This window comes from Maniola hyperantus, chromosome 3 (genome assembly GCF_902806685.2).
Source record: "Maniola hyperantus chromosome 3, iAphHyp1.2, whole genome shotgun sequence".
NCBI classification, from domain to species: Eukaryota; Metazoa; Arthropoda; class Insecta; order Lepidoptera; family Nymphalidae; genus Maniola; species Maniola hyperantus.
In genome coordinates, this window is record NC_048538.1 from 9,814,586 (window position 1) to 9,837,070 (window position 22,485).

A 22,485-nucleotide genomic window follows, 5' to 3' on the forward strand; every position below is an offset into this window, starting at 1 on the left:
ATAAAATTTCATTCCAAACTGTATTTCCAATAGAACAACAATTGCAAATAACTCATTAAAGCTCGCTTGTGGGCGCGCGTGCTCATCGACGCTACCAGACTCAACGATTCATCATAAAATTATATCACTACATAACAAATTACAACAAGATTTACGTTGGCACCGATTTATACAGTTTATATAAAATATTTGCGTCACGACACAAACAATATAAAAATATTTACTTAAAGTACCTTACTTGCGTAAATATACCTTACAGTAACTCTACGGGCCTTTTAACACGGCGACATTATCACACGCAGTACAATACGAGTAGACAACGCTACAAACTACATTGCGAATGTCTACAATGGCTGGACTATGTCACGCTCGCAACGCGTTTCAGTTGCGTCTGACACGCTTCAATTGCATGTGACAACCTCGCCGTGTGCAAACACACTAAAATAAATCTCGACATCGACAAATAGATAAAATAAATTCTCTTTTTGCTTATTGACTACATTGGTATTCACGTGCAAAACGGGACGGCTCGCGGCTGACGAGTACGTACACGGGTCTACAATATCACATGGAACGTTAAGTCTCTAGCAAGTGATGATTCGGGTTGAACGTTATAATCTTTGGTAGAAACATTACAAATTGTATATCAACTAGTATATAGACCAAAGTTTGTCTAAAAGGCACTATACTAAGTCACTGATATAAGTTTATTCATTTTTACATTTTTACAATCACATAAGTATGATATTACATTATATTTTTAAAAATTGCAAAATAAAGATTCATTGATTCGTTCATAAAATTGAGCTTGTTATAATATTTACAAATGAAATGCGATATAGCATTAAAATACTAAAATTGGACTGTGGAATATATGTATAAAGCTCCACCGAAACCCGACGAAATCATAATGAAAGATTTTGTGCGTAACTTGATTAAGAAGATAAATTTGTGAACACCAATAAATTGCACATTACGTTAGGACTGAATCCTGTTACACCGCCACTGTAGTAACGCCTCAGTAACTTGAGTATTACTTGATTTAGGTACAAAGCAGATATACCTTATCAGAAGGCACTTGGAAATATTCATTTACTGTTTTGAATATTCTAAGCCTTTGTTCTCCAACAGCGCCCCCCTGTCGATGTCATTCAAATGCCAAGAGAGCCTTATCGCACTGTTATATTACACTGTGAAGTATATTCAAACACAGTTAAAGAACAGAGTGTTTCATTTTGTTCAATACACTGTTGTATACATAAGGCTTAAACAATACTCAGCAGGTCGATTACGGAAAACCTGCATCAATCATTATTACAATCGCAATTGTTATGACTGGCTGATTGGCTGAATTTATAGTATCTATTCTCGTTGCAACAATGCATTCTAATTTCTAACCAATAGCGAGAGAGTACCGGCCAATCAGAGGTGATTGCGATCGTCACACTGTTGCTGTCATTTTACCCTAATCGAGCCACTGATTCCGTTTTCATAATCGATAAAAATCTAATGGAATTCGAACCGCGGTGGGTGTAATTTATTTTTCTCCCACTTGCTCGGAAATTGCTTCGTTATTAAAAAATCCCAAAACTACAATCTGCTCTTTTCGCTATGCAACAAAATAACACACCAGCAATTTCGAGCACGACAATCTTTAGATGTACATTAATTTAAAATTAGGTGTTTTATAGGTACGCGATTTTATTATTTTAAACTCTGAATGCGAATGGAACCTCTTTTAAAAGTAAAGTTAGTTTATAGAACAAGAAGACGCGGTCGAATTGGCCCGAATGAACTGAAATATTTTTTAAATTGTTACATAAAATATACTAAGTGCATCGAAAGAATCGTTATTAAATATTACTTGGGAAACGGGAACTTTCAGTTATTATTATCGTATTGTCAACTATACAAACTGCAAGGTAGCTAAAAAGCTAAGAAAAATTCTTGAATTCATTTGTTTATTGTTTCCTCGCAAATGGGAGAAAAGTAATATACAAGTCTCGGCCAAAATTGCAATTAACAGGCGTTTGGTTTAAAATCCCTTCAGAAGTACTCGGCTTCACCTCGTCCTTTCAATATTACTCAGCCGTAAAATGCTTTATTTCCGGCCTGGACAGTAATGTGCTATTATTACAAATGGTTCTTAAAGGGAATCGAGATAATGTTTGAAGTATCGGGGTGGTAATCACTTGGTTATGGGGTGGTACGATGGTAAGGCGATGGGCGGTGACAGACAGTGTTACGTAGGCTCGCGCTTGACGCCGGCGGACGCGGCCGCGGCGCGCGCCTCGTCCGCGAGCCGCTCCGGACTCGTGAGAATGTCCGTCGTGGTGCAAAGTACCCTCAGTGAGTTCAAAACCGCTGGAAAGGAATTATGCTATTCTTAATACTATCTACTCGTATCTCATCTCATACCGTCATAAAAATTATGACGCAGAGTGAAGGGCAGTGCAACTACGTCGCCATCATCATCATCATGATCAACCCACCATGAGCACGGGTCTCCTCTCATAATGAGAAGGGTTTTGGCCATAGCCTGCCACGCTTCAGCGCCAGCGGATTGGTTGACTTCATAGACCTTTACGATGTTTCCTCACGATGTTTCTCTTCACCGTTAAAGCATAAAGTGATATTTAATTACTACAAACGAACATAACTCCGAAAAGTTAGGGGTGCGTGTCCGGGATCGAACCCCGACCTCCGATTAGGAGGCGGACGCTTTTACCACTAGGCTATCATAGCTTTTCCACTAGGCTATCACAGCTTTTAGCAACTACGTACCTGGGCGCATCTCGACGAGTGAGCAGTGCTGCTCGGCCCACAGCAGCGTGGTGCGCACGAGGTCTGCCGCGCTGCTGCACGACACGCACGCGCTGAACGACTCCACCAGTGCTGCGCTCACCACGCTGAACTGACCCTATGAGTTAAGGACTATCCCGTGAAATATGCAACAGCAACCTCATATTCTGGATTTCAAACGGGTAGTTCATTAGTATCTAAGAGATGGCGCTGATTTATTTGGTTCCAAAACCGTGAAAAATTTTGTTCGCTTGGGCATATCTTGTCATTTATATCGATGGGGGTGGCCCTTTTAGTTTTTTGACAAGTCATGTTTCGGGAAAATTATCATGTCGCAGCTTTTTACAACACCTTCAACAAACCACATAAAATGTCATTTTTACGTCTCATGCTCGTAAAGTTCTACTTTATGCTGGCTGTAAGCGGACTAAAACTGCTTTACATGCTCTTGTTCATAAAGTGTATATAGGTAAACAAGAATCTGTCTGAATGACACATGGATGACACAAAAAACATTATAAGTATTTAATTTTAATTTCTATAGTGCCAGTAACATTTTGCACTTTTGATCCGCTCCCGACCTATACAACCTTATTTCAAAATTGCTCGAATTTCACTTTAGACATATACTATTTTATTATTGTTTCATTTCCTAGCAATCGAAGTGAAAAGCAGATTGTATGTCTAGGTCATAAAACCCATTTTATACTCGACTTAAATATCTGCCCTCGCATTCGGTTCGGATAAAATGGCTTGTTTTATGCCCTTGTTGTACAATCAACTATTTAATCACACAAAATCACAGTGTCAAAGGATACGAGCCAATACTTCCAGTTGAGCGCGGTGCGCGAGGCCACGTGTGCGGAGAACATCTCGCGCAGGCGGCCCGCACGCCCGCGCGACACCGGCGCGCCCGTCGCCGGCAGCAGCGAGTGGCAGTTGCTGAGTATAACATTATTGCTATTTTCATTACCCGACTAAAAGAAGGGGTTGGTGCCTAATTTTTTTTAACTGGCTTTACAGCTCTCTCTCCATGTATCAACTGTCATGTCAAAAGTATGAAAACCGTAAATTTCTAAAAATGACAATTAACACAGAGCAAATATGGCGAGTCCTTTCTTAAAATGTATGCATTATATAGTTTATATAGCCACTGTCCACTACTAATACAAGTAGGCTAGATTTGCGATTACCGACCTGTTTTTGAATTGAAGCAATTTTATTTCGCCGTTTTGGCGCTGACAGGTAGCTGTGAGGGACATACTGGAAGCTAAATGTCAGTGCTGAGAGATTTGCCAATATAGTGTTAACACAAAGAGCATTTGACACAAAGACGATTTTTATTAACATGAGGAAATTGTTCGAAAAAAAAAAAAATAGGAAGATACATATTTTCCCGCTTATATTATAAAGAGGTAAAGTTTGTAAGTTTGGATGTAGGAGGTAATCTCCGGAACTAATGATCCGATTCTGAAAAATATTTTAGTGATAGCTACTATAGCGACATTATCCGCGTTATAAATTACGCGAATGAAGTCACGGTAAAAAGCTAGCATATTATACAAATGACGGTAGGACTACAGTCCAATAGTAAAGATGTTATACAATTACTTACGATATGGAATTATTTAAGCATTCAATCTGTTGCCGCAGGCTCTCCATTTCTTCTTTAATTTGATTCCTTTCCGCTTTCAACTGCTTTATGTATTCCGCTCCTTTTTGTAACATGGCAGCTTTACTAATCTGGAGAAAAATATATAAATACTAGCTGATGCACGCGACTTCGTCCGCGTGGAATTAGGTTTTTTAAAAATCCCGTGGGAACTCTCGGGACAAAAAGTATAGTCTATGTCACTCTCCAGGTCTTTATCTATACCCATGCAAAAAATCACGTCAATCCGTTGCACCGTTGAGATGTGATTGAAGGACAAACCAACAAACAAACACACTTTCGCATTTATAATAAGGGTACTGATAATAAGGGTACTGATAATAAGAGTACTGATTTCAAACACCACTAAGAGTTTCACTAAACAAAGGAAACATGACTAATGATACTACACATTACCCTGAGCTATCTATCCACCTTAGGGTGCATCATCACTTAAATTTGATGTGACTGCACACGAAGGGCAAAATATAACACTATGTACTTTTTATTTATTTTCATGGCGGCCATTTTGAAAATTTCAACTCTACCTTTTACGGTTCATGAGATACAGCCTGCCGACAGATAGACTCTTAACCTATGTTAGTACTTATTACTAGCATAACTTAGCTTAACCTAACAACTAATCCTATTTACAACGCCCGACGGAGCCTCCTAGCGCCTACGTGTCCATCAACCCAGCACCTCCAGAGGAGACTTACTAGCCAATGTGCTGAGAAGGGTGCAAGGTCGGTGCTGCTCACTAGACTGCACATCGCAGACGTAGCACGCTTGCGCAAGATCGCGTAGAAGTCATCCACGCGAGCATCCACAAACATTGCCGACGCACTGCAGTGTCGAGGCTTCCTCAACACCGCTCTCATCACACTGCTATACTGCACCCGCAGGGAACTGAACTAACCTTTGCAGCGGGGTTAGTGTTGAGGTGCGGGATGAGCGCCTGCAGCGTGTCGAAGCCGTTCTTGATGTTGTAGCGGCGCTTCTGCTCCGCGTGCAGGTGCGTGCGCCGTGCCTCGCGCCCGTCCCGCGGCGAGACCGCGCGCTCCGAGCCCGGCGAGCCTGGCGGCGACAGCGACTGTGCGCGCGACTGCCCACCCAAACACGCAACATTTTTTATTTAAAAAAGCAAAGCTAGACATTCTCTTCTAGGGATTTCCACACGCCATGGTCTTGCACCGCCTGAATCCAGCCCGGCTTCCTGCTACTATTTTGATATTGTCTGTCCATCTATAGGCAGGTCTTCCAACGCTGCGTTTCCCCGATCCAAGTCACCGTTCTAGCACCTTGGGACCCCAGTGCCTATCGATTTTTTTTGAACTACCGTTCCCCTGAGTGACCCTGATATTTCTTATGAGGCCCGTAGTTGAATGAATGGGCCATGAATCCGAAACATGGTTGATGAGGATCTATAGATACGATAAAATAAAAGATCATATGCAATGATTGGTTAGTCTAGTGATCAATAACTGACTTCAGGACCACGAGCCATGTGTACCCACGATTCCCATCCAAAGTCAAAGTCAAAGTCAAATGATTTATTCAAAATAGGTAATAAATTACTCTTATTGATTGTCTGGTATAGTGTTAGATTTGTAAGATAATATAGTGGTGATAATTATAACGCAAACTTAAAACTAAAGCTACGAGGGTTCCAAACGCGCCCAGGTCTGAGAAGAGCCCACAACAAACTCAGCCGGGTATTCTTTTTATTATCACCACTTTACAAATTTATTGAAACTTATTAGAACTATCACAAAGTCGTTAAGCAACTCATTCCCAAGCTTGCTTATCATTTAAATAATCCTTTACATTGTAATAGGATTTTTCAATTAGTTTACGTTTTATGAAAACTTTGAACTTGTTGAGAGACATCTCCAATATGTCTTTTGGAAGCTTATTATAGAAACGTATGGAATTACGAGCAAATGAATTGCTAACTTTACTGAGCCTAGAGGCGGGAATTACAAGTTTATTTTTATTTCTAGTATTTATATTATGACAGTCACTTTTTTTTTTAAATTTATTTATGTTTTTATGTACCATCCTGGATAAATCTTCGTGACATGAACATATTAGTTTCTCCCGAGTCAAAATTGGGGCTTGAAATTTGTGTAGTCCACGCGGCCCACGAAGTCGCGGGCAATAAACTAGTCATAGATAAATCATAAAATTACCTAACACATAATAATAATAGCCCATAAAAATTTTATGATCAAGTTTAAATAAAACTAGATTTCATTCAGACAAAACACTTGTGTGTTTGCGGGCTGTGGACTAGCACTCAACATCCATAATTTGATATAATATATTTTCTCATCTGCGTATGGAGTATGAACTATGGAACTTATCAATCTGCTCAAGTAAATAGCAAAAACCCACCGACATACAGATAGCAACAGGCCCATTTTATTACATCGGCATTATCAGAGATAACGCCGAAGGGGACGGAGTCTGGCATCGGCGACAAAAAATTGCACGAGTCGGGAGCGTGATAGACAAGGAAAATAATGTGACAAATTGTTAATATCGCGCTACGTGATTAGGATAAGAATTTAGCAAATAAATGATAACACTAGCTTGTGGTCGGACATATTCTAACCTTTATAGTTGAGCTTAATATAAAGATATTTTTTTAATATGCTTCAAATTCTCCCACAACTAAAAATAGAAAATTCCACCCTAAGAAACATGATTTAGAGCTCACATTTCCATGCTTTATTATGAGTCAAGCCAGAAAGGAGTCGGTGTCGAATCTGTGTAATACGCGAAGACCTTCTATTTGGCAGACAGGGGCGCGGCGAGGGAAGGCGCGCCAAGATAAAACAATTTCAAGCTTCTCAATAAAAAGAGAACTATTAGTTTAATGCGCTTGCTAATACAAGTTTTATTATTTTCAAAACAGAAGCTGCTTATTAGGCTGTACACAAATATCAAAACAATAGGGATGTTGCCTACATCAAAAATATATCATTTCTCAGTAGTTATTAAATAGAGGGTCTTCCAAAATACATAAAATCCACGGCCTTTGTCAGTTTTATGTGTGACTAGCTTATATAGACTTCGTCCGCGTGGACTACTCAAAATTCGAACCCCAATTTTACCCCCTTAGGGATTGAATTTTCAAAAATCCTTTCTTAGCGGATGCCTACGTCATAATAGCTATCTGCATGCCAAATTCCAGCCCCATCTGTCCAGTTGAAGCCGGCATACTAATACGATACGATAAAAAGTTACTGATTTGACTAGTTGTCAAATACCGGATTGACCGGTCTAAGTAAAAGAGTAAATTACACTAAATCATTGCAGGCAACCATCGATCGGCGTAACTTATCAAAGTGACCGGTAGTACTGTAAGTAGATAAACAAAAAGTCAAAGTAAATAGTAAAACGTTCTCACGTGATGTGGCGATATGATGTCGCTGCCGATGGGCGAAGGCTGTCCCTTCAGGATCGGGGACTTCGTGGGATCGCTCACACCCACGCCTTCCTCCAAGCTGTTGTTCAACTTGTACAAACTCTGAGCTGGAATACAAACAGATCATTTCTTTTTTAGAGTTCCATACCTCAAAATAAAAACAAGGAAGCCTTACAGGATCATTTTGTTATCTGTCTGTCAAGAAACCTATAGGGTACATCCCGTTGACCTAGAATCGTGAAATTTGGCAGATAGGTAAGTCTTATAGCACACGTAAGGGAAAAAATCCGAAAACCGTGAGTTTGTGGTTACATCACAAAAAACCTTAAATGTGTGAACAGATAATTGGTATTTTCAATTTTCAAATTAAGATAACTATACCAAGTGGGGTATCATATGAAAAGGCTTTTCCTGTACATTCTAAAACAGGTTTTTATTTATTTTTAGGCCTAGAGTCTTTGATTTATTGTGCAAAATGTCGAAAAAATACGACTGAGAACGGAAACCTCGTGCGCGATTCTGACTCGCACTTGGCCGGTTTTTTATTATTCTGATTCAAGTAAGCCCGTGACTGCTATATCACCTGATGGCAAGTGGTGATGCAGTCTAAGGATGGAAGTGGGCTAACTTAGAAGGGGTATGGCAGTTTCATTAAACCCATACCACTGAATGTGTAGATTTTATAGTGAGATTAGGAAAATTAGAACTCTGCCAATAAAAAAATCTCATGTAAATAAGGTCTGATAAAAGAAGATTAAAGATTAACATTTTTAAAATTTTCAAATGCCTCTATTGATGGTAATAGGTTTCTATAACTGCAGAATTTCAAATCTAGTTTATTTTTAAAATGACTGTAACACACAGACTGCAGCACTCGGCAAAACTACTAGTTTACCTAAAAGCCTAGTTTTACTACGAAATCCAAAAAATGATGAATGACTGTCCACATAATATTATGATTGTCTTGTTATAATATGTCAGCTTTTATATGTTATCAGATTGCAACCAATTATGATGTATTGTGTGTTTATGTTTATGTATGCTAATTGCGAAATGATTATAATGCGGCTTTGACAAATGATTACAACAGAACAGACTTTCCATATTATCCTATCCCCATAATGTTGACTACACTTTCTGCCCATTTCAATATCATATTAATCTCAAAGCACATTAGAACTAGAACTTAGACATTTTTTGCTGCATTGGAGCCTCTAAATGAACTGAATCAATTATAGGCTATACCCTTACCAAGTAAATGCGGAATGATGAAAATGATGAAAGCGGGCTACGCTTTCGTCTTAGACTGCATTACCGTCAGGTGAGATCGCAGTCAAGGGCTAACTTGTATCAGAATAAAATAAATAGGGCTTGATACATATAAACGATAATAAAGGCCTGCGCACACTGGAGGACGGAACGGCAGAGGATGTTAAATTTAACATTCACCCAAACGAAATAAAGTGTATGTTTCAATGCTTGGTGCTCCAGAGAAAACCAAAGCGCTGCGGTGCTCTAAGGTCAATCACAGTGTGCAGGCCCTAAGGGTAAGAAGTAAAGAAGAGACTAACAATGTTGGGCAGACAGCAGCTGCGCGAGCATGACGCTCGCCTGCGGCAGCGTGGGCTCGGACGCCACGCTGGTGAGCGGCGGCGGTCGGCGCACGCTCGCCGCGCCGCCCTCGGCTCCCGCGCCGCCGGACGTCGACCGCGACCGAATGCGTAACGTCCCAGGATTCGACTCGCGAGCCTGTACCAATCCACACTTTATTTGATAAACTAGTTTTTGCACGCGAGATATTCAGGCTAAGTTGTATATCGAGTAAGCCTCTTCATATTCAAGGCTACGCAAGTAAAGTATCTACCATTATACAAAACTATGGAAATTCGTACACAGGCACATGCGTCCACACTAGTATAGTACGCGACAGGTCGAGATAGCAATCGCGGAGGGAACGCCCCGTACACCCGCATAGTCCCCGCGCTAGCCCCGTGCGAGCGAGTGCGAGGGACGTGCGGGTGTACAAGGCGTCCCCCCGCTTCATACCCCGATTGCCTATCGACCTGTCTCAACCTGTCGCGGACAATACAAAGATCGTATCGTACAAAATATCGATGACTTGCGTACCCTTGTGTACAGAGGTTCTATAATTGACTAAAGGTTTAACTTGTTATATAAGTTTGGATCAATATATAATCGAGTTATCGAAAAACTTTAAAACTAACCCGGAATACATCTATGAAAACCAGACATAATATAATTCTATTTAAAGTTAGAGAAAATATACTTTTAATGATATTAAGGCCAATATTAGTAAGTTAACATGATTACCCGCGCGGAGTGAGTACTGGGCGCGTCGTGTGCGTGCGCGGGCGTGGGCGCGCTCACGGCCCAGTCCGCGCCGAGCTGCGCGCCCAACGGCAAGCTGTGCGAGCGGTACTGCTCCAGCTTGCGCACAGCCGCGTTGCCCACGCTCACGCCGCTCGCTACGTTTACAACGCCCACCGACACCTGCACCTGCTAACATTCAAAAAGATTGGCAAGGCCACACAAAAACTAAGTCAAAGTGAGAAGTTAGAACTACAGTAGCCGGCAAGAAATATTGTACATCGACCTTTATAGGGAGATAATGAGATTTCGACTTTGTAGAGCGTTGTCTCTGTCACTCATACCTATGTGACGTTTTGTCGGTCTCAACGACAGACAACGCTCTACAAAACCGCTGTCTCTTTCTAAAGGTCGATGCACAATATTTGCTGCCAGGTACTGTAAGTTTTTTGCACGATAAAAAAGTTTTATTTGAACACTCTATATTTGAATATACAGGGTAAGGTACACAGCAACAAGGAAAACTCTGTGAATAGGGTAGGAATAATGCCTATAACGTCACAAATATTATTATCCTTCGACATATTTTTTTGCTTAAATAACTAGGTTTATTCCCATGGAGACTTATCATCTTGATTGTTACCTGTTGCGACGTGACGGGAACCAGCGGTGGCGAGGGCAGTTTGAACGAGCGCACGGTGGTCGGCGAGGACTTCGCTTTGTACTCGACAGGGCTCGTCTGCAAGTACTGCAGTTGCGGCGAGGACTGGCGCACGACCGATCGCCCGTCGAAGCTCTGCTGCGACACGTGGCCGGGACTCTGTACGGGCTGCGAGTAATTCTGATAGTGGTTCCCCGGCAACTGATTCGAGTAATGGCTCAGTCGAGATCGAGGTTTCTCCCGACTGTACCCACTCCTCCCTTGGATCACCACTGCGGAGGCATACTTCGAATTCTGTAGGGGCTGTTGCAGCAGAGAAACCGTTTCCGGCGCGGTCTGCGAGGGCGGAAGCGCTGAGGAAAACCACTGATATTAATAAAAGTAGCTGTTTACCAAAACAAGCTTTACTCAAGATTCATCAGTAGACCGTTAAAAAAGTAATAGACAGACACACTTTCGCATTTATAATATTAGTATGTACTAGATGATGCCCACGACTTTGCTTGGATATAGGTTTTTTAAAAATCTCGGGGGCACTTTTTGATTTTTTTTCGACCTAATTCACATTATTTCAATTTCTCTAGGGATCTCAAATTTTTTGAGAGTTAAACTATAAACCTTAGCTATAAACCTTCGTCTTGAATCACTCTATCTGTTGGTGAAAACTGCATTAAAATCCGTTGCGTAGTTTAAAAGATCTACGCGTTCATACATACAGCGGGAAGCGACTTTATTTTATACTATGTAGAGATTAGGATTTGGGTAGTAGAAACGAAATACCAACCGGTGCTGTACTTGGAATATGTTTCCTGAGGGGTGATTATTTTATTTTGCGTGTTGACGTACTGCATGCGAGGCGCCTTGCCCGCGTACACGGCGCCGTGCAGCTGCTGCTCGGCCTGCGCCGATTGCTGCTCGTAATTGTTCTGAGGGTACGACGGCAACATCTCTTGCGTGCCGAGAATATTGCTCGACAGTTCCGTCTGAGTGAACAGACGACTGCTGTCGTACATCCGTAGCTGCTCATTTTTAGACTGCTCGGCCATCGTCATTATTTGAGTGTTATTACTTGTACCTGAAAAACACTCCTAATATGAACTCATGCCCTCATTTACAATCCTTATTTTAATTAAATTAGCGCAAATACCATGAATAGTCATCTGACTGGTAGGCATTGTGACTGTTGTAGTATTTTGACTGCCAGCAATATAGTTCTGTGTGTTATAAGAATCTACTGACATTGCACTCCTGTACAAAGTATCTTCGGAAGGAATCGTCGTCTCTTCGGGCACGGGCGGCAAGCGAGGAGTCAATAGAAGATCTAAACGAAATAAAAATGTAATTTTTGTAATTTAATCCACTATTAAACTCTTTAAAACATGTGATAGAAGTTATGTCCATTTCAATTACCTTGTAGTGGTTCCAATGTGTCCATAAAATCATCAAGATTTGGTTGCAGAGGACCTAAGCTTGGTTGAATAAAATCAGCTAAGCTTGCGCCTCTGGCTAAAATTAAAAGGAACTTCGTATAAGTCAAGTACCAAATTAGAAGATAAGAGCAGTTTTCAGTGTTTTATATGAGTAAGTAGTTTGTGGATACTGGAGTAGGTAACTGGTAAATAGCAATACCGATCTCCCTGCAATCGGGGAAAGCGAACGGTTGGTGGCTCGTGATGGTGGAGAAGAGCGTGTCACTCATGAAGTTGAGGTAGTCCTCGTCGGTGAGCATGGTGCCCGCGAAGTCGCTGCACTGGGACTCCAGCGTGTCCATGTCTGACATCTGAAACCGCATAGTTATCCACAAATTGTTGCATAGCTTCCATATTCGTCGATCTGATCGAAAGTAAATCCTCGATAAGAGACTGTCTAGGCCCGGCGCCCACTGACGACACAGCACGGCAAGGGATGTTTCAAGTAATGAATAATCCTACTAATATTATAAATGTGAAAGTGTGGATGTTTGGATGTTTGGGTGTTTAGATGTTTGGATGTTTGTTACTCAATCACGCAAAAACGGCTGAACGGATTTGGATGAAATTTGGAATGGAGATAGATTATATAGCCTGGAGAGTGACATAGGCTACTTTTTGTCCCGGAAAGGATTTTTAAAAACCTAATTCCACGCGTACGACGTCGCGGGCATCAGCTAGTATACCATAATTTGATGATGTTTAAGTTGGAATCTTAATGACAATGGTCGAAGGTACAACAACTGTGGTAAGTTTAGGCATTGCCATTTCGGAATGCCTTTGTTTTCTTCTGGTTGCTTCAGCATTCTCCGGGATGCCGAACAAAAGGGCGGCCGCCACTCGTGCGCGTCTTCATTAGCTTGGACGGACGCCTCGCATGCCTAAGGACGTCGCGGCGTAGGTACCGTCAGTGTGCGTTCACATATAAGGATGACGAGCTGACAGTGGGCGCTAGGCCTTAAGTCTAACCGAGACGAAATCCGGGTGGGAAACGGGACTAGAATCAGTGCGAACCGCAACTTACGTATGCGATTATCCGGGCCTATTATGAATATATGCATTGTGCATACAAGTGTTGACAAAGGCGCGAGCGAATCGCTTCAAGCTTCCCAAGCAGATTTGGCCTCAGATTCACTGAAACTTTACTGTTAATTATCATTTTTTAAAGCCCAATGAACTGAGTCAAATTGCTCAATTACTGCAAGTGGCCCTGTACAAAGGCTGCAGTCATTCAATCATCATAATATTTTATTGCTAATTAATTATGGTCATATAATTTTATATCTCTTATTTAAATTCAACACAAATAAAACTACAAGGTCTTTTCAATCATGAAATCTAAAAAGTAAAAAAACAAACTAAATCTTACCGAGTCTTGGACGGAGGTGTCCCCCTTGCCTAGGAGCCTCATAATGTGAAACATGCGCCATTTTTTATATTCTGCTATTACTGCTTCGGCTCTTCGTTTCCAATATTTTCCTTCTAATATTGTTGTCTGAAAAATGAGTATAGGTGTACTTGTCTCTGTGTTTTATCCAAAACAAAATATGGATGGGTCTTATATATGTCTATTTAAATGATTACATTGGTTAACATACCTCTGGTTTAACGTGCGTATCCACATCCAGTGGGGATGCGAATTGGCACACTAATGTATTTTGTTTCTTTATGACTGAAAAATATATTAATACTTTATAATATGTACACACTGTTGAAAATTTGTAAATAAGTGAATATTTTAAAAGTAAGTAGGTATCTGTTTTAATTAATACAATCATTTTAGAACAATCTTATCTTAATAAAGCATTTTATTTGGCTTAGTATTGTACTAAAAATTAACTTTCACCTACAGCTTTCAATCTTCTATCTTGCCAAAAATAAAAATAAATAAAAATTATAAACGTGTTGTTTCTCAATAGTATTAGCATTATGATAAGTACCCCAATTGTAAACTTTAGGAAAACCCATGTTCTTCAAATTGGTCAAATTTTACTTATTATCAATAATAATCAATAAGTCATGTTATCAATATTGGGTTTCATCGCAACTCCTAATCAGTTGTGTAATGTAGACTCACTATCAAGCTTTATCAAAATAGGTGGACGACCCCATAAATGTGGCTCCATAAAATACGAAGTCCCAATATAGAAGCACTGTTTTAGAAACAGATTTTTTTAAAACATTTAATACATTTTTGAATAAAAATCCATAGTCAGTAATATAATAAATGCGAAAGTGTGTCTGTCTGCTAGCTTTTCACAGTCCATCCGTTTAACCGATTTTGATGAAATTTGGTACAGAAATAGTTTACATCCCAGGGAGGCTATTATTATATGCCAAGGGCTACTTTTTGTCATGGAACAGTCAAAAAGTCCCCCACGGGATTTGTAAAAACCGAAACTTACGCGGACAAAGTTGCGAGCGTCATCTAGTATTAAATATGTAAAAAATCTTTCGTTAGCATTACAAGGCGCACGCGCAACGCACTCCGGCAGAGCGGATGCGCGACATCTCTTGATAACAACTCAACTAAGCTTTATTTACTTTGGCATTACGGCCGCGGCGCGTGGCGAGCCCAGGCGTCGTGCGTACCCAAGTGCGCCATGCTTACTCCTTGTTTTAATTTTAACACATATATAAATTTTTACTTTATGTATAAAGCTGAGTTATTTATGAAAAAGATGCAACTTCTCTCCATGCCACCGAGAAATCAAACAAAAATAACCACCTGTATAATAAAAAAACAATTCACAGTGTCTAGATTTTTTTTAAAAAAAGAATATTAGCCATATTAAATGACTAATATTCCCCTTTCCTCTCCAATTAAGCGTCAGGCTTGTGCTAGGATTAGGTACGACAATAGTGCAACGGGCGGGATTTGAACCGTCGACCTTTCGGTTTTCAGTCCACTCCTATACCGGTTGAGCTATTGAGGCTCTAACTGCCTGTTCTAACTAATATGATACTGATATAAATATGCACTTGGCATAATTATATGCAAATTTACCATTGCAATGTACCAACAGTATTATGAGTGTAAACAATCTGAGCAATCAGTGCATTAAATCAAACAAATCTTTTATGCATTATGTGACATCATAGAACCAGTACAATATAACACACTTCATTTTATTAGACAAGATAGAACAATCATTAAAATATATAGGTACATGATTTCTTATTAAGCCATTATAACTATCAAAACGTCAGAAGTATATAACAAAATATGTAATAATTGCATTGAATAAAAAAAAACAACTCACATTGCATGTGCCAGCATCTCCATATGACGTTGTTCAATCTTATTTTGTCCTTCCACCTGAGTTTTATACCTTTGAAACGATTCCATTTTGGAGATGTTAGTTTTTGTCTGATAAATAAAAAAATACAATACAGGTTATAATCAATCAGCACACTTACCATACTTTTTGAAATCTACTGTCACAAACTAATATTTGCTAAAAGCACTTTCGTAATTAAATTGACTATAAAAGTTCTTGAACTTGTAAGAAACATTTTTGCTTTGAACTGATTTAATTTATCCATCATAAAATATAGGAGAAAATCAAAAATTTTTTGTGTAAAAAGTACAGCTGGAGAGTCAAGACTGTACTGTGAGAGACAATGTTTTTGACCAGCAAGTAGTACACTGGTTATCTATGTTGCTATCAATAAGTGATCTTAAGCATATTATAAATAACAATTTGATAAGAAACAAGCCTGACTCTATCTTATCTTCAATTCCTACCGCTCTAAATATTTAGATGGACATGTATAATATATGTGGTTTATATAAGAACAGAATAAGCTAGTTTACTTTTCTATATTAAATTCTTCAAGAAATTTAAAATATTTATATTAATATTGACTATAAAAAATATATATTTATTTACTGACTTTACTATACTAATATAAATAATATCTATCCCGGCTTTACTATACTAAATAAAATTAAAAATTGACTAAAACAATGAAACTAAAACTAAAACCTTAAAAAATATATCATTAAAAGGAGTCACTTTAAGCAAGGTTCCGAAGATACTGGCAGCTTTCCCCCTTTGAATTGCTAGGCTAATTCTTTGTCTGAGGTAGCTGCCAGCTCTTCGGTCTCCTGTGATGTTGACTAATATTGACTATTGATATTATCATTGAGGAGCTGGCGAACAGAACTGTACTAGTCCTCTTTAAAATGGTACTGCCTGATGGGTGGTTTCAGTCATGGCTAGTTATATGTTATGCAAAAAAAAATTTAAAAAGTTTATTTCTTACAAGTCAGACTCACACTTGACCGGTATTTTTTTATTAATTGCTTACCACATGTTTCCATTAGGTACTTTTTGTAGAAAAAGAAGAAAGAAAGTGAAGTGAAGAAAGAAGTGTGAAAGTTTGGTATCATACTAAACTGACTGAATACCTTATTATTATCAGTCACTAGCTGCCCTGGCAAACTTCATTCCGCCTAACAGTCGATTCAATTTTTTTTAATTTTTCTCTGTGTAAAAATCATCCTAGTACTTCAAGGAATATTATAAAAAAAGAATTAGCAAAATCGGTTAAGCTGTTCTCGAGATTTGCGATGAGCAACACATGTAGTGATTCATTTTTATATTATAGATAGACCAAATTTGCAATTAAAACATTGCCAGTAAAACAAAACTTATCTAAGTCCAAAATAAATATTAGAAATTTTGGGATTGGTGGATTTTTTTTATCTCCTCTGCAAAAACCTATCTATAGCACAAAAAATGCTTTGTTATGGTAATACCCTTGATTTGTTTCTTACAAAGGATTTAAATTAACTGTGTGTAAGGAAATCAATTTTGCCTTCACGAGAGTGTTATAAAATTAACATTAAAAATGTCAATTATACTTTTACATACAAAATAACTCATAATACATATAAATAAGTTGACTAAATAACTTGGTTTGAAATAAGATTACAGATTATAAAAGTTTCAAACCAGGGTCAGAAAGAGATAATAAGTTATTTGTCATCAATAAATAATAATTACTTCAGTAATATAAATAAGTATTTTACCATTCAGTTCTATTTTGATATGAAAGATTTAATTAAGTTAACATATTATTGCTAATAAAACTAGAGCTATAAAGTGGGGGAATCAGTGATAATGAAAATGATTTATATACCTACGAATATAGTGTTTATAACTAAGTATTACAGACTAAGTTATCACATTACGTGACCTGTGTCTTTTGCACAGGCTTTCATGACCTCTCCTGTTATCTGTGTACCTCAACCACGTACAAAATATTATGTTCCTGATACCCACAAGATATAATATTTATAATTAAAGTTAGAAGTTGATTGAAAAAATTTATTGCTTTTGATTCAAGACACTGTGTGAATAAAATACTAGTATGTGTGATGTATAAAAAGCTACTTATTAAAAGGTAACATAAGAGTATAATATTCTTTTATTGCTCTATTTATCACACAAGTTGTATTATGATAAAATCATATATCAAGTTTACTCGAATAAAAATATACTTTATTCTATTCTATAATAATTCATGAGTATTAAATATTATTTCTTAAATTAAATTCGAACTTACCGATACGCCAAAGTCATACATTTGAATAGTTTAGTGAGCGAGATTTCAATAGAAAGTTGTTGATGTTGTTTGCTGTCTTCTTTATCAGAACGTTGAAATATCTCGGTAGGCACTGGCAAAATATAAGTCGCAATTGCAGATTCCTTTTGAACATTTTGCTCCTCTTCAGGGATAGGCACAGCAAGGTCATCATATTCATCCTGTTCTTCAGCCTCAAAATGCGAGACCATAAAGTGCCCTGAGTGGATGGACTCTTTACCTGGGCGAGTTTGACGTTTTTCGACATGAGTCATTGTTTAATTTTCAAAGATCGATAAATACACTATTTCTATCTAATATGCATTCAATTATATTTTTCTTTAGTATTTCAACTTTTACATTTAGCCATATTATATTTTCACATTATCACTGATATTATTTTTCGATCTGTTTGACATTTGTATGCAGTGTTACCAAACCAAAACCATAAAAAAGACGTAAAATCTCTTATCACGGAGGATAACGGGTAACTTTAGAAAAGTGACAAACATTGTAATTCATAACTTTCACAATAAACATTGTGCTCGGTGTGGCACTACCGAAAGCCACACGCAAAATAAGAAGAAGAAGACGAATAAATGATAAAAAATCAATCACGGTCAGCTAAAATTCATTTTTCACTTTTCATGTTCGTAAAGTTCCTAAATACTGGCTGTAAGCGGACTAAAATTGCTTTTCATGCACTTGTGCGCAAGTGTTTATAGGTAAACAAGAATCTATCTGTGAGTCGAACCTATACCAAAGATCTGTGATGACCACTGACCTTTGATTATAAAGTAAATATTCCTAAAGTTAAAAAATAAAGTTGTATTCCTGGCAGTGTTTCCATTTACACGGTAATTACCGTAGATGCACCGTAATTCAGCCCTAATCTACCGTCAAGGTAATATGGCCATTACCTTGACCGTGTCACCGTAATACAAAATCACGTTAAAAATTCATAATATACTGCGTAATACGAGTACGAATCTCAGTCACCTAAGCATATTTCGTAATGGCAACATTTATCTTGCTCTCGGTTTAAGCATCAAATCTCAGCAATCTATTTTCGTCCTTATTCAAGCAATTAGGAAGGAGTAAAATGTAAAACTAATGAGATTTAACAAAATATAAATATGAATAAATCCGTATATGAAAAAAATATTGCTAAGTATGCTAGGAGAGTCAGATTCAGAATAATATTAATAGTTGATTAAAAAGCAAATTCGTGACGTTTTTTCTTTTAAAAATGACACGGTAATTTACACGGTATTCTTTTAGCTAATCCACCGTAATTTAATCTAGAAACACCGTAATTTTAACCCTTGAACACGGTAATTCTCGATTTACATATGGAAACACTGATTCCTGGTATGTATTCTTGAAAAAAATCGGTTACACAATAAGGGACAAAAAATAGGTTAGCTGCATCTGTTCATCACATTTGTAACTTTATATGTGCTTTTTTAGTGTGAATGAGAAAGCAAACGTTCCTGTATCTACTTTTATTACTCTATCTACGGTGGCGCAGTATCCCTTTCTGGATTCTGCGTTGAAAGTAAGGTTGAAAGACTTGAAAGTGACACATGAGTACATTACATTAATATCTTTGACAAAGTATGGACAAAGTTAACTGGAAGTTAACAAACATGCTTGATGACTACAGTGCTTGACAAAGAGTATATAATCACTACGTGTGCTTGACCGTCTGCGGTGGTCTGCGGCAAAGAGTATATGGAGTATATAATCACTACGTTTTATGCGGTTAGTATATTATCCATTATCTAAGGCGGGGCCTGTCGTATTTACGTTTCTGAATCTACATCATATGTAAATAAAAAGTACCTACTCTGTGTAAAAGTAATCCTATATGTTATTGGTCTGTGATCTGCTGTGATCTACATGGAATCTACCGGTGGAATCCACAGACCAATAACATGTGGAATCTACTCAATCTGTTATCTGACTTTCATTTTGGCGCGCTTGAATTATTTTATTGATATTATTATTATGCTCAGACCAATAACATAAACATTTTCAAAATTAAAATTAATGTGATGAAATTAAATTCGTTACCTACTTAAGCCTAAACTATAAAACTAGAAGATAGGTTTTTACCACTAGTGATTAACCACTTGAAAACCCTGAAGTGTAATTTGTGATAATTTAGTGATTTAACCTACGATCAACAATTTAGATACATAAAATATAAACTGAAATGATTTGTTGTCTTAAAAATCCTACTTATTGATCTTTTAAATTATAAGGACTGATATTTCACTTTAAAATGGATTTCCCTAAAGTTTGCTCTTCTCCTACTTATAAAAATGTAAAATCTAAACAGATTCAATCGCCAAAAGAACTAAAAGATAAATTAAGAAAAGTTGGTTTTATTTTGTTAAATCATTCATGGTGTGTAAATTTATTCCATCCATGGTTTTTCAAATCAATAATGGTTATTTACTCCTTTTTCTAGGACTATAAAAACAAGGTACAAAACTGTCGCAATATGCTTTTAAATAGATTTCGTGGATCGGCTGTAGAATCAGACCTTCGGAGCACTTTAACAAACATTTACAATGAAATATTCAAGGATTCTAGCAATGAATGTCTAAAAAGTGAACTCTTATTGGATAGTGAAGAAACAAAAATTTTGGAAGCAATAAAACAGGAATTGATACAAGATGAACTTGACTGGTACCTACTGTTGTTTCTTCTTTTTATGTTGATTTTGATAAATTGTATCTTGTTTGTCTTCTAGTTTCAATCAAGATATATTTTGTTTGCAGGTGTCTTGAAGAATATGAAAAAGCTCAAATGGACAATGTAGACTGGTCTTTGCTCGAAGATGATAATGTTATTTGTCCAATATGTCAAAAAAATAATTTCACTCTATGCAGTGATATGTTGTTATGTTCGTTTTGCAATATAAAAGTGAAAACTAGTAAACCATTAAAAGACATAAAGAACATAATTTTTAATAGCATAGAAAAGCATAGCAATGTGTGCAGTAATACAGCTCAGTTTTCAACTGTTTGTGAGCTAAATGACACTCACATTTACTTAATTTGTGAAAGTTGTATGGATATGAAGTTGATTGTTTAGTTCTACGATTTATACTTAATATTTATGTATATATGTTGCTTATAATTTTTTTATTTATTCTATTTTCAATATTTTGACATCTTTAGTTTTAGAATTTACATCAATGATCAGCTGTTGTTCCTTGTTCACACAAATTATTGAAGTATTCTTTTTATTCCTTAAATCTGCCTAATTTTTGTTGCCTATGATGCTCACCAGAGCTTATGAGGGTGAATTTATATTTTGAGACTAGCTTATGCTTGCGACTTCGTCCGCGTGGACTACACAAATTTCAAACCCCCCTATTTCATCCCCTTAGGGGTTGAATTTGAAAAATCCTTTCTTAGCAGATGCCTACGTCATAATAGCTAACGGCATGCCGAATTTCAGCACAATCCGTCCAGTAGTTTGAGCTGTGCGTTGATAGATCAGTCAGTCAGTCAGTCACCTTTTCCTTTTATATATAACAAGCTTATGCTCGCGACTTCGTCCGCGTGGACTACACAAATTTCAAACCCCTATTTCACCCCTTTAGGGGTTGAATTTTCAAAAATCCTTTCTTAGCGGATGCCTACGTTATAATAGCTATCTGCTTGCCAAATTTTAGCCCGATCCGTCCAGTAGTTTGAGCTGTGCGTTAATAGATCAGTCAGTCAGTCAGTCACCTTTTCCTTTTATATATAACAAGCTTATGCTCGCGACTTCGTCCGCGTGGACTACACAAATTTCAAACCCCTATTTCACCCCCTTAGGGGTTGAATTTTCAAAAATCCTTTCTTAGCGGATGCCTACGTTATAATAGCTATCTGCTTGCCAAATTTCAGCCCGATCCGTCCAGTAGTTTGAGCTGTGCGTTGATAGATCGATCAGTCAGTCACCTTTTCCTTTTATATATTTAGAAGACTATAGAAGATTACTAATGATTTCTGATTTTCAAAAATGGCTGCACCTTAGTTTCACTCCATCCTTAGTTTCATTCACTCCCTTTGTTGATTCTTTAGTTGTTAGACACCCAATTTTTACATTAATGTGGATTGTTGATATAAAAGTTATCGTTATGACATAATATAATAATTGAAACGTTATAAGTAATTTGATTAGGTATAAAATTTAAAAGTTTAATAAACTTAAAATTGCCAATTTGATTATTGTGATAAAAATAGTGAGATTAAAATATTTTTGACATTTTGCATGTTCATGATTTATTTTACACAATAGCTTTGTGCATTTGTTTGTATCAGTTTGTCAGTGTTTTGTTATAGAAGTTTATTCCAGCTGTTCAGCTTTTTCCTTTCAACCAATAAAGTTTCATCTGGAGTCTGGCTCTGGTAGATTCTATCTTCTGTCTATGGTAGTGGGATCACAGACAGACAAATGTTAATTCACCAAAGTATACTTGGAGACTACTTTGCTTGGTCAGTTAGCAGTATTTCTATGAATTTATTTCATATATGCAAGTATCCAC

General features: G+C 37.6%; 2 protein-coding genes across 4 annotated transcripts; one reads left to right on the top strand and one right to left on the bottom strand.

Annotated features, from left to right (window-relative positions):
• Position 1: 1 nt before the first annotated feature.
• On the bottom strand, positions 2–18,352 carry Mondo (MLX interacting protein mondo). Of its 3 annotated transcripts, none has more exons than XM_034984385.2 (17): positions 17,919–18,352; positions 15,608–15,714; positions 13,943–14,016; positions 13,714–13,839; positions 12,505–12,655; positions 12,286–12,381; positions 12,023–12,196; positions 11,660–11,950; positions 10,858–11,228; positions 10,218–10,403; positions 9,458–9,635; positions 7,869–7,993; positions 5,373–5,558; positions 4,418–4,545; positions 3,621–3,744; positions 2,785–2,914; positions 2–2,364 (listed from the first exon to the last, which is right to left on the bottom strand). In XM_034984385.2, the coding sequence occupies exons 1-17, from the start codon at positions 18,209–18,211 to the stop codon at positions 2,243–2,245; spliced, it is 2,862 nt and encodes a 953-aa protein (XP_034840276.1). In that variant the 5' UTR covers positions 18,212–18,352; the 3' UTR covers positions 2–2,242. The 3 variants fall into 3 exon arrangements, with proteins under 3 accessions (XP_034840276.1, XP_034840275.1, XP_034840278.1); XM_034984384.2 differs by having other exon boundaries at positions 10,218–10,406; XM_034984387.2 differs by lacking the exon at positions 17,919–18,352 and adding an exon at positions 15,765–16,092 and having other exon boundaries at positions 10,218–10,406; positions 15,608–15,676.
• A 1,516-nt stretch (positions 18,353–19,868) lies between these two features.
• Positions 19,869–21,898, top strand: LOC117995817 (RPA-interacting protein-like). The gene is made up of 3 exons (XM_034983840.2): positions 19,869–20,319; positions 20,413–20,633; positions 20,726–21,898. Exons 1-3 carry the CDS (start codon positions 20,224–20,226, stop codon positions 21,039–21,041), a joined length of 633 nt encoding a protein of 210 aa, XP_034839731.1. The 5' UTR covers positions 19,869–20,223; the 3' UTR covers positions 21,042–21,898.
• Positions 21,899–22,485: the final 587 nt, after the last annotated feature.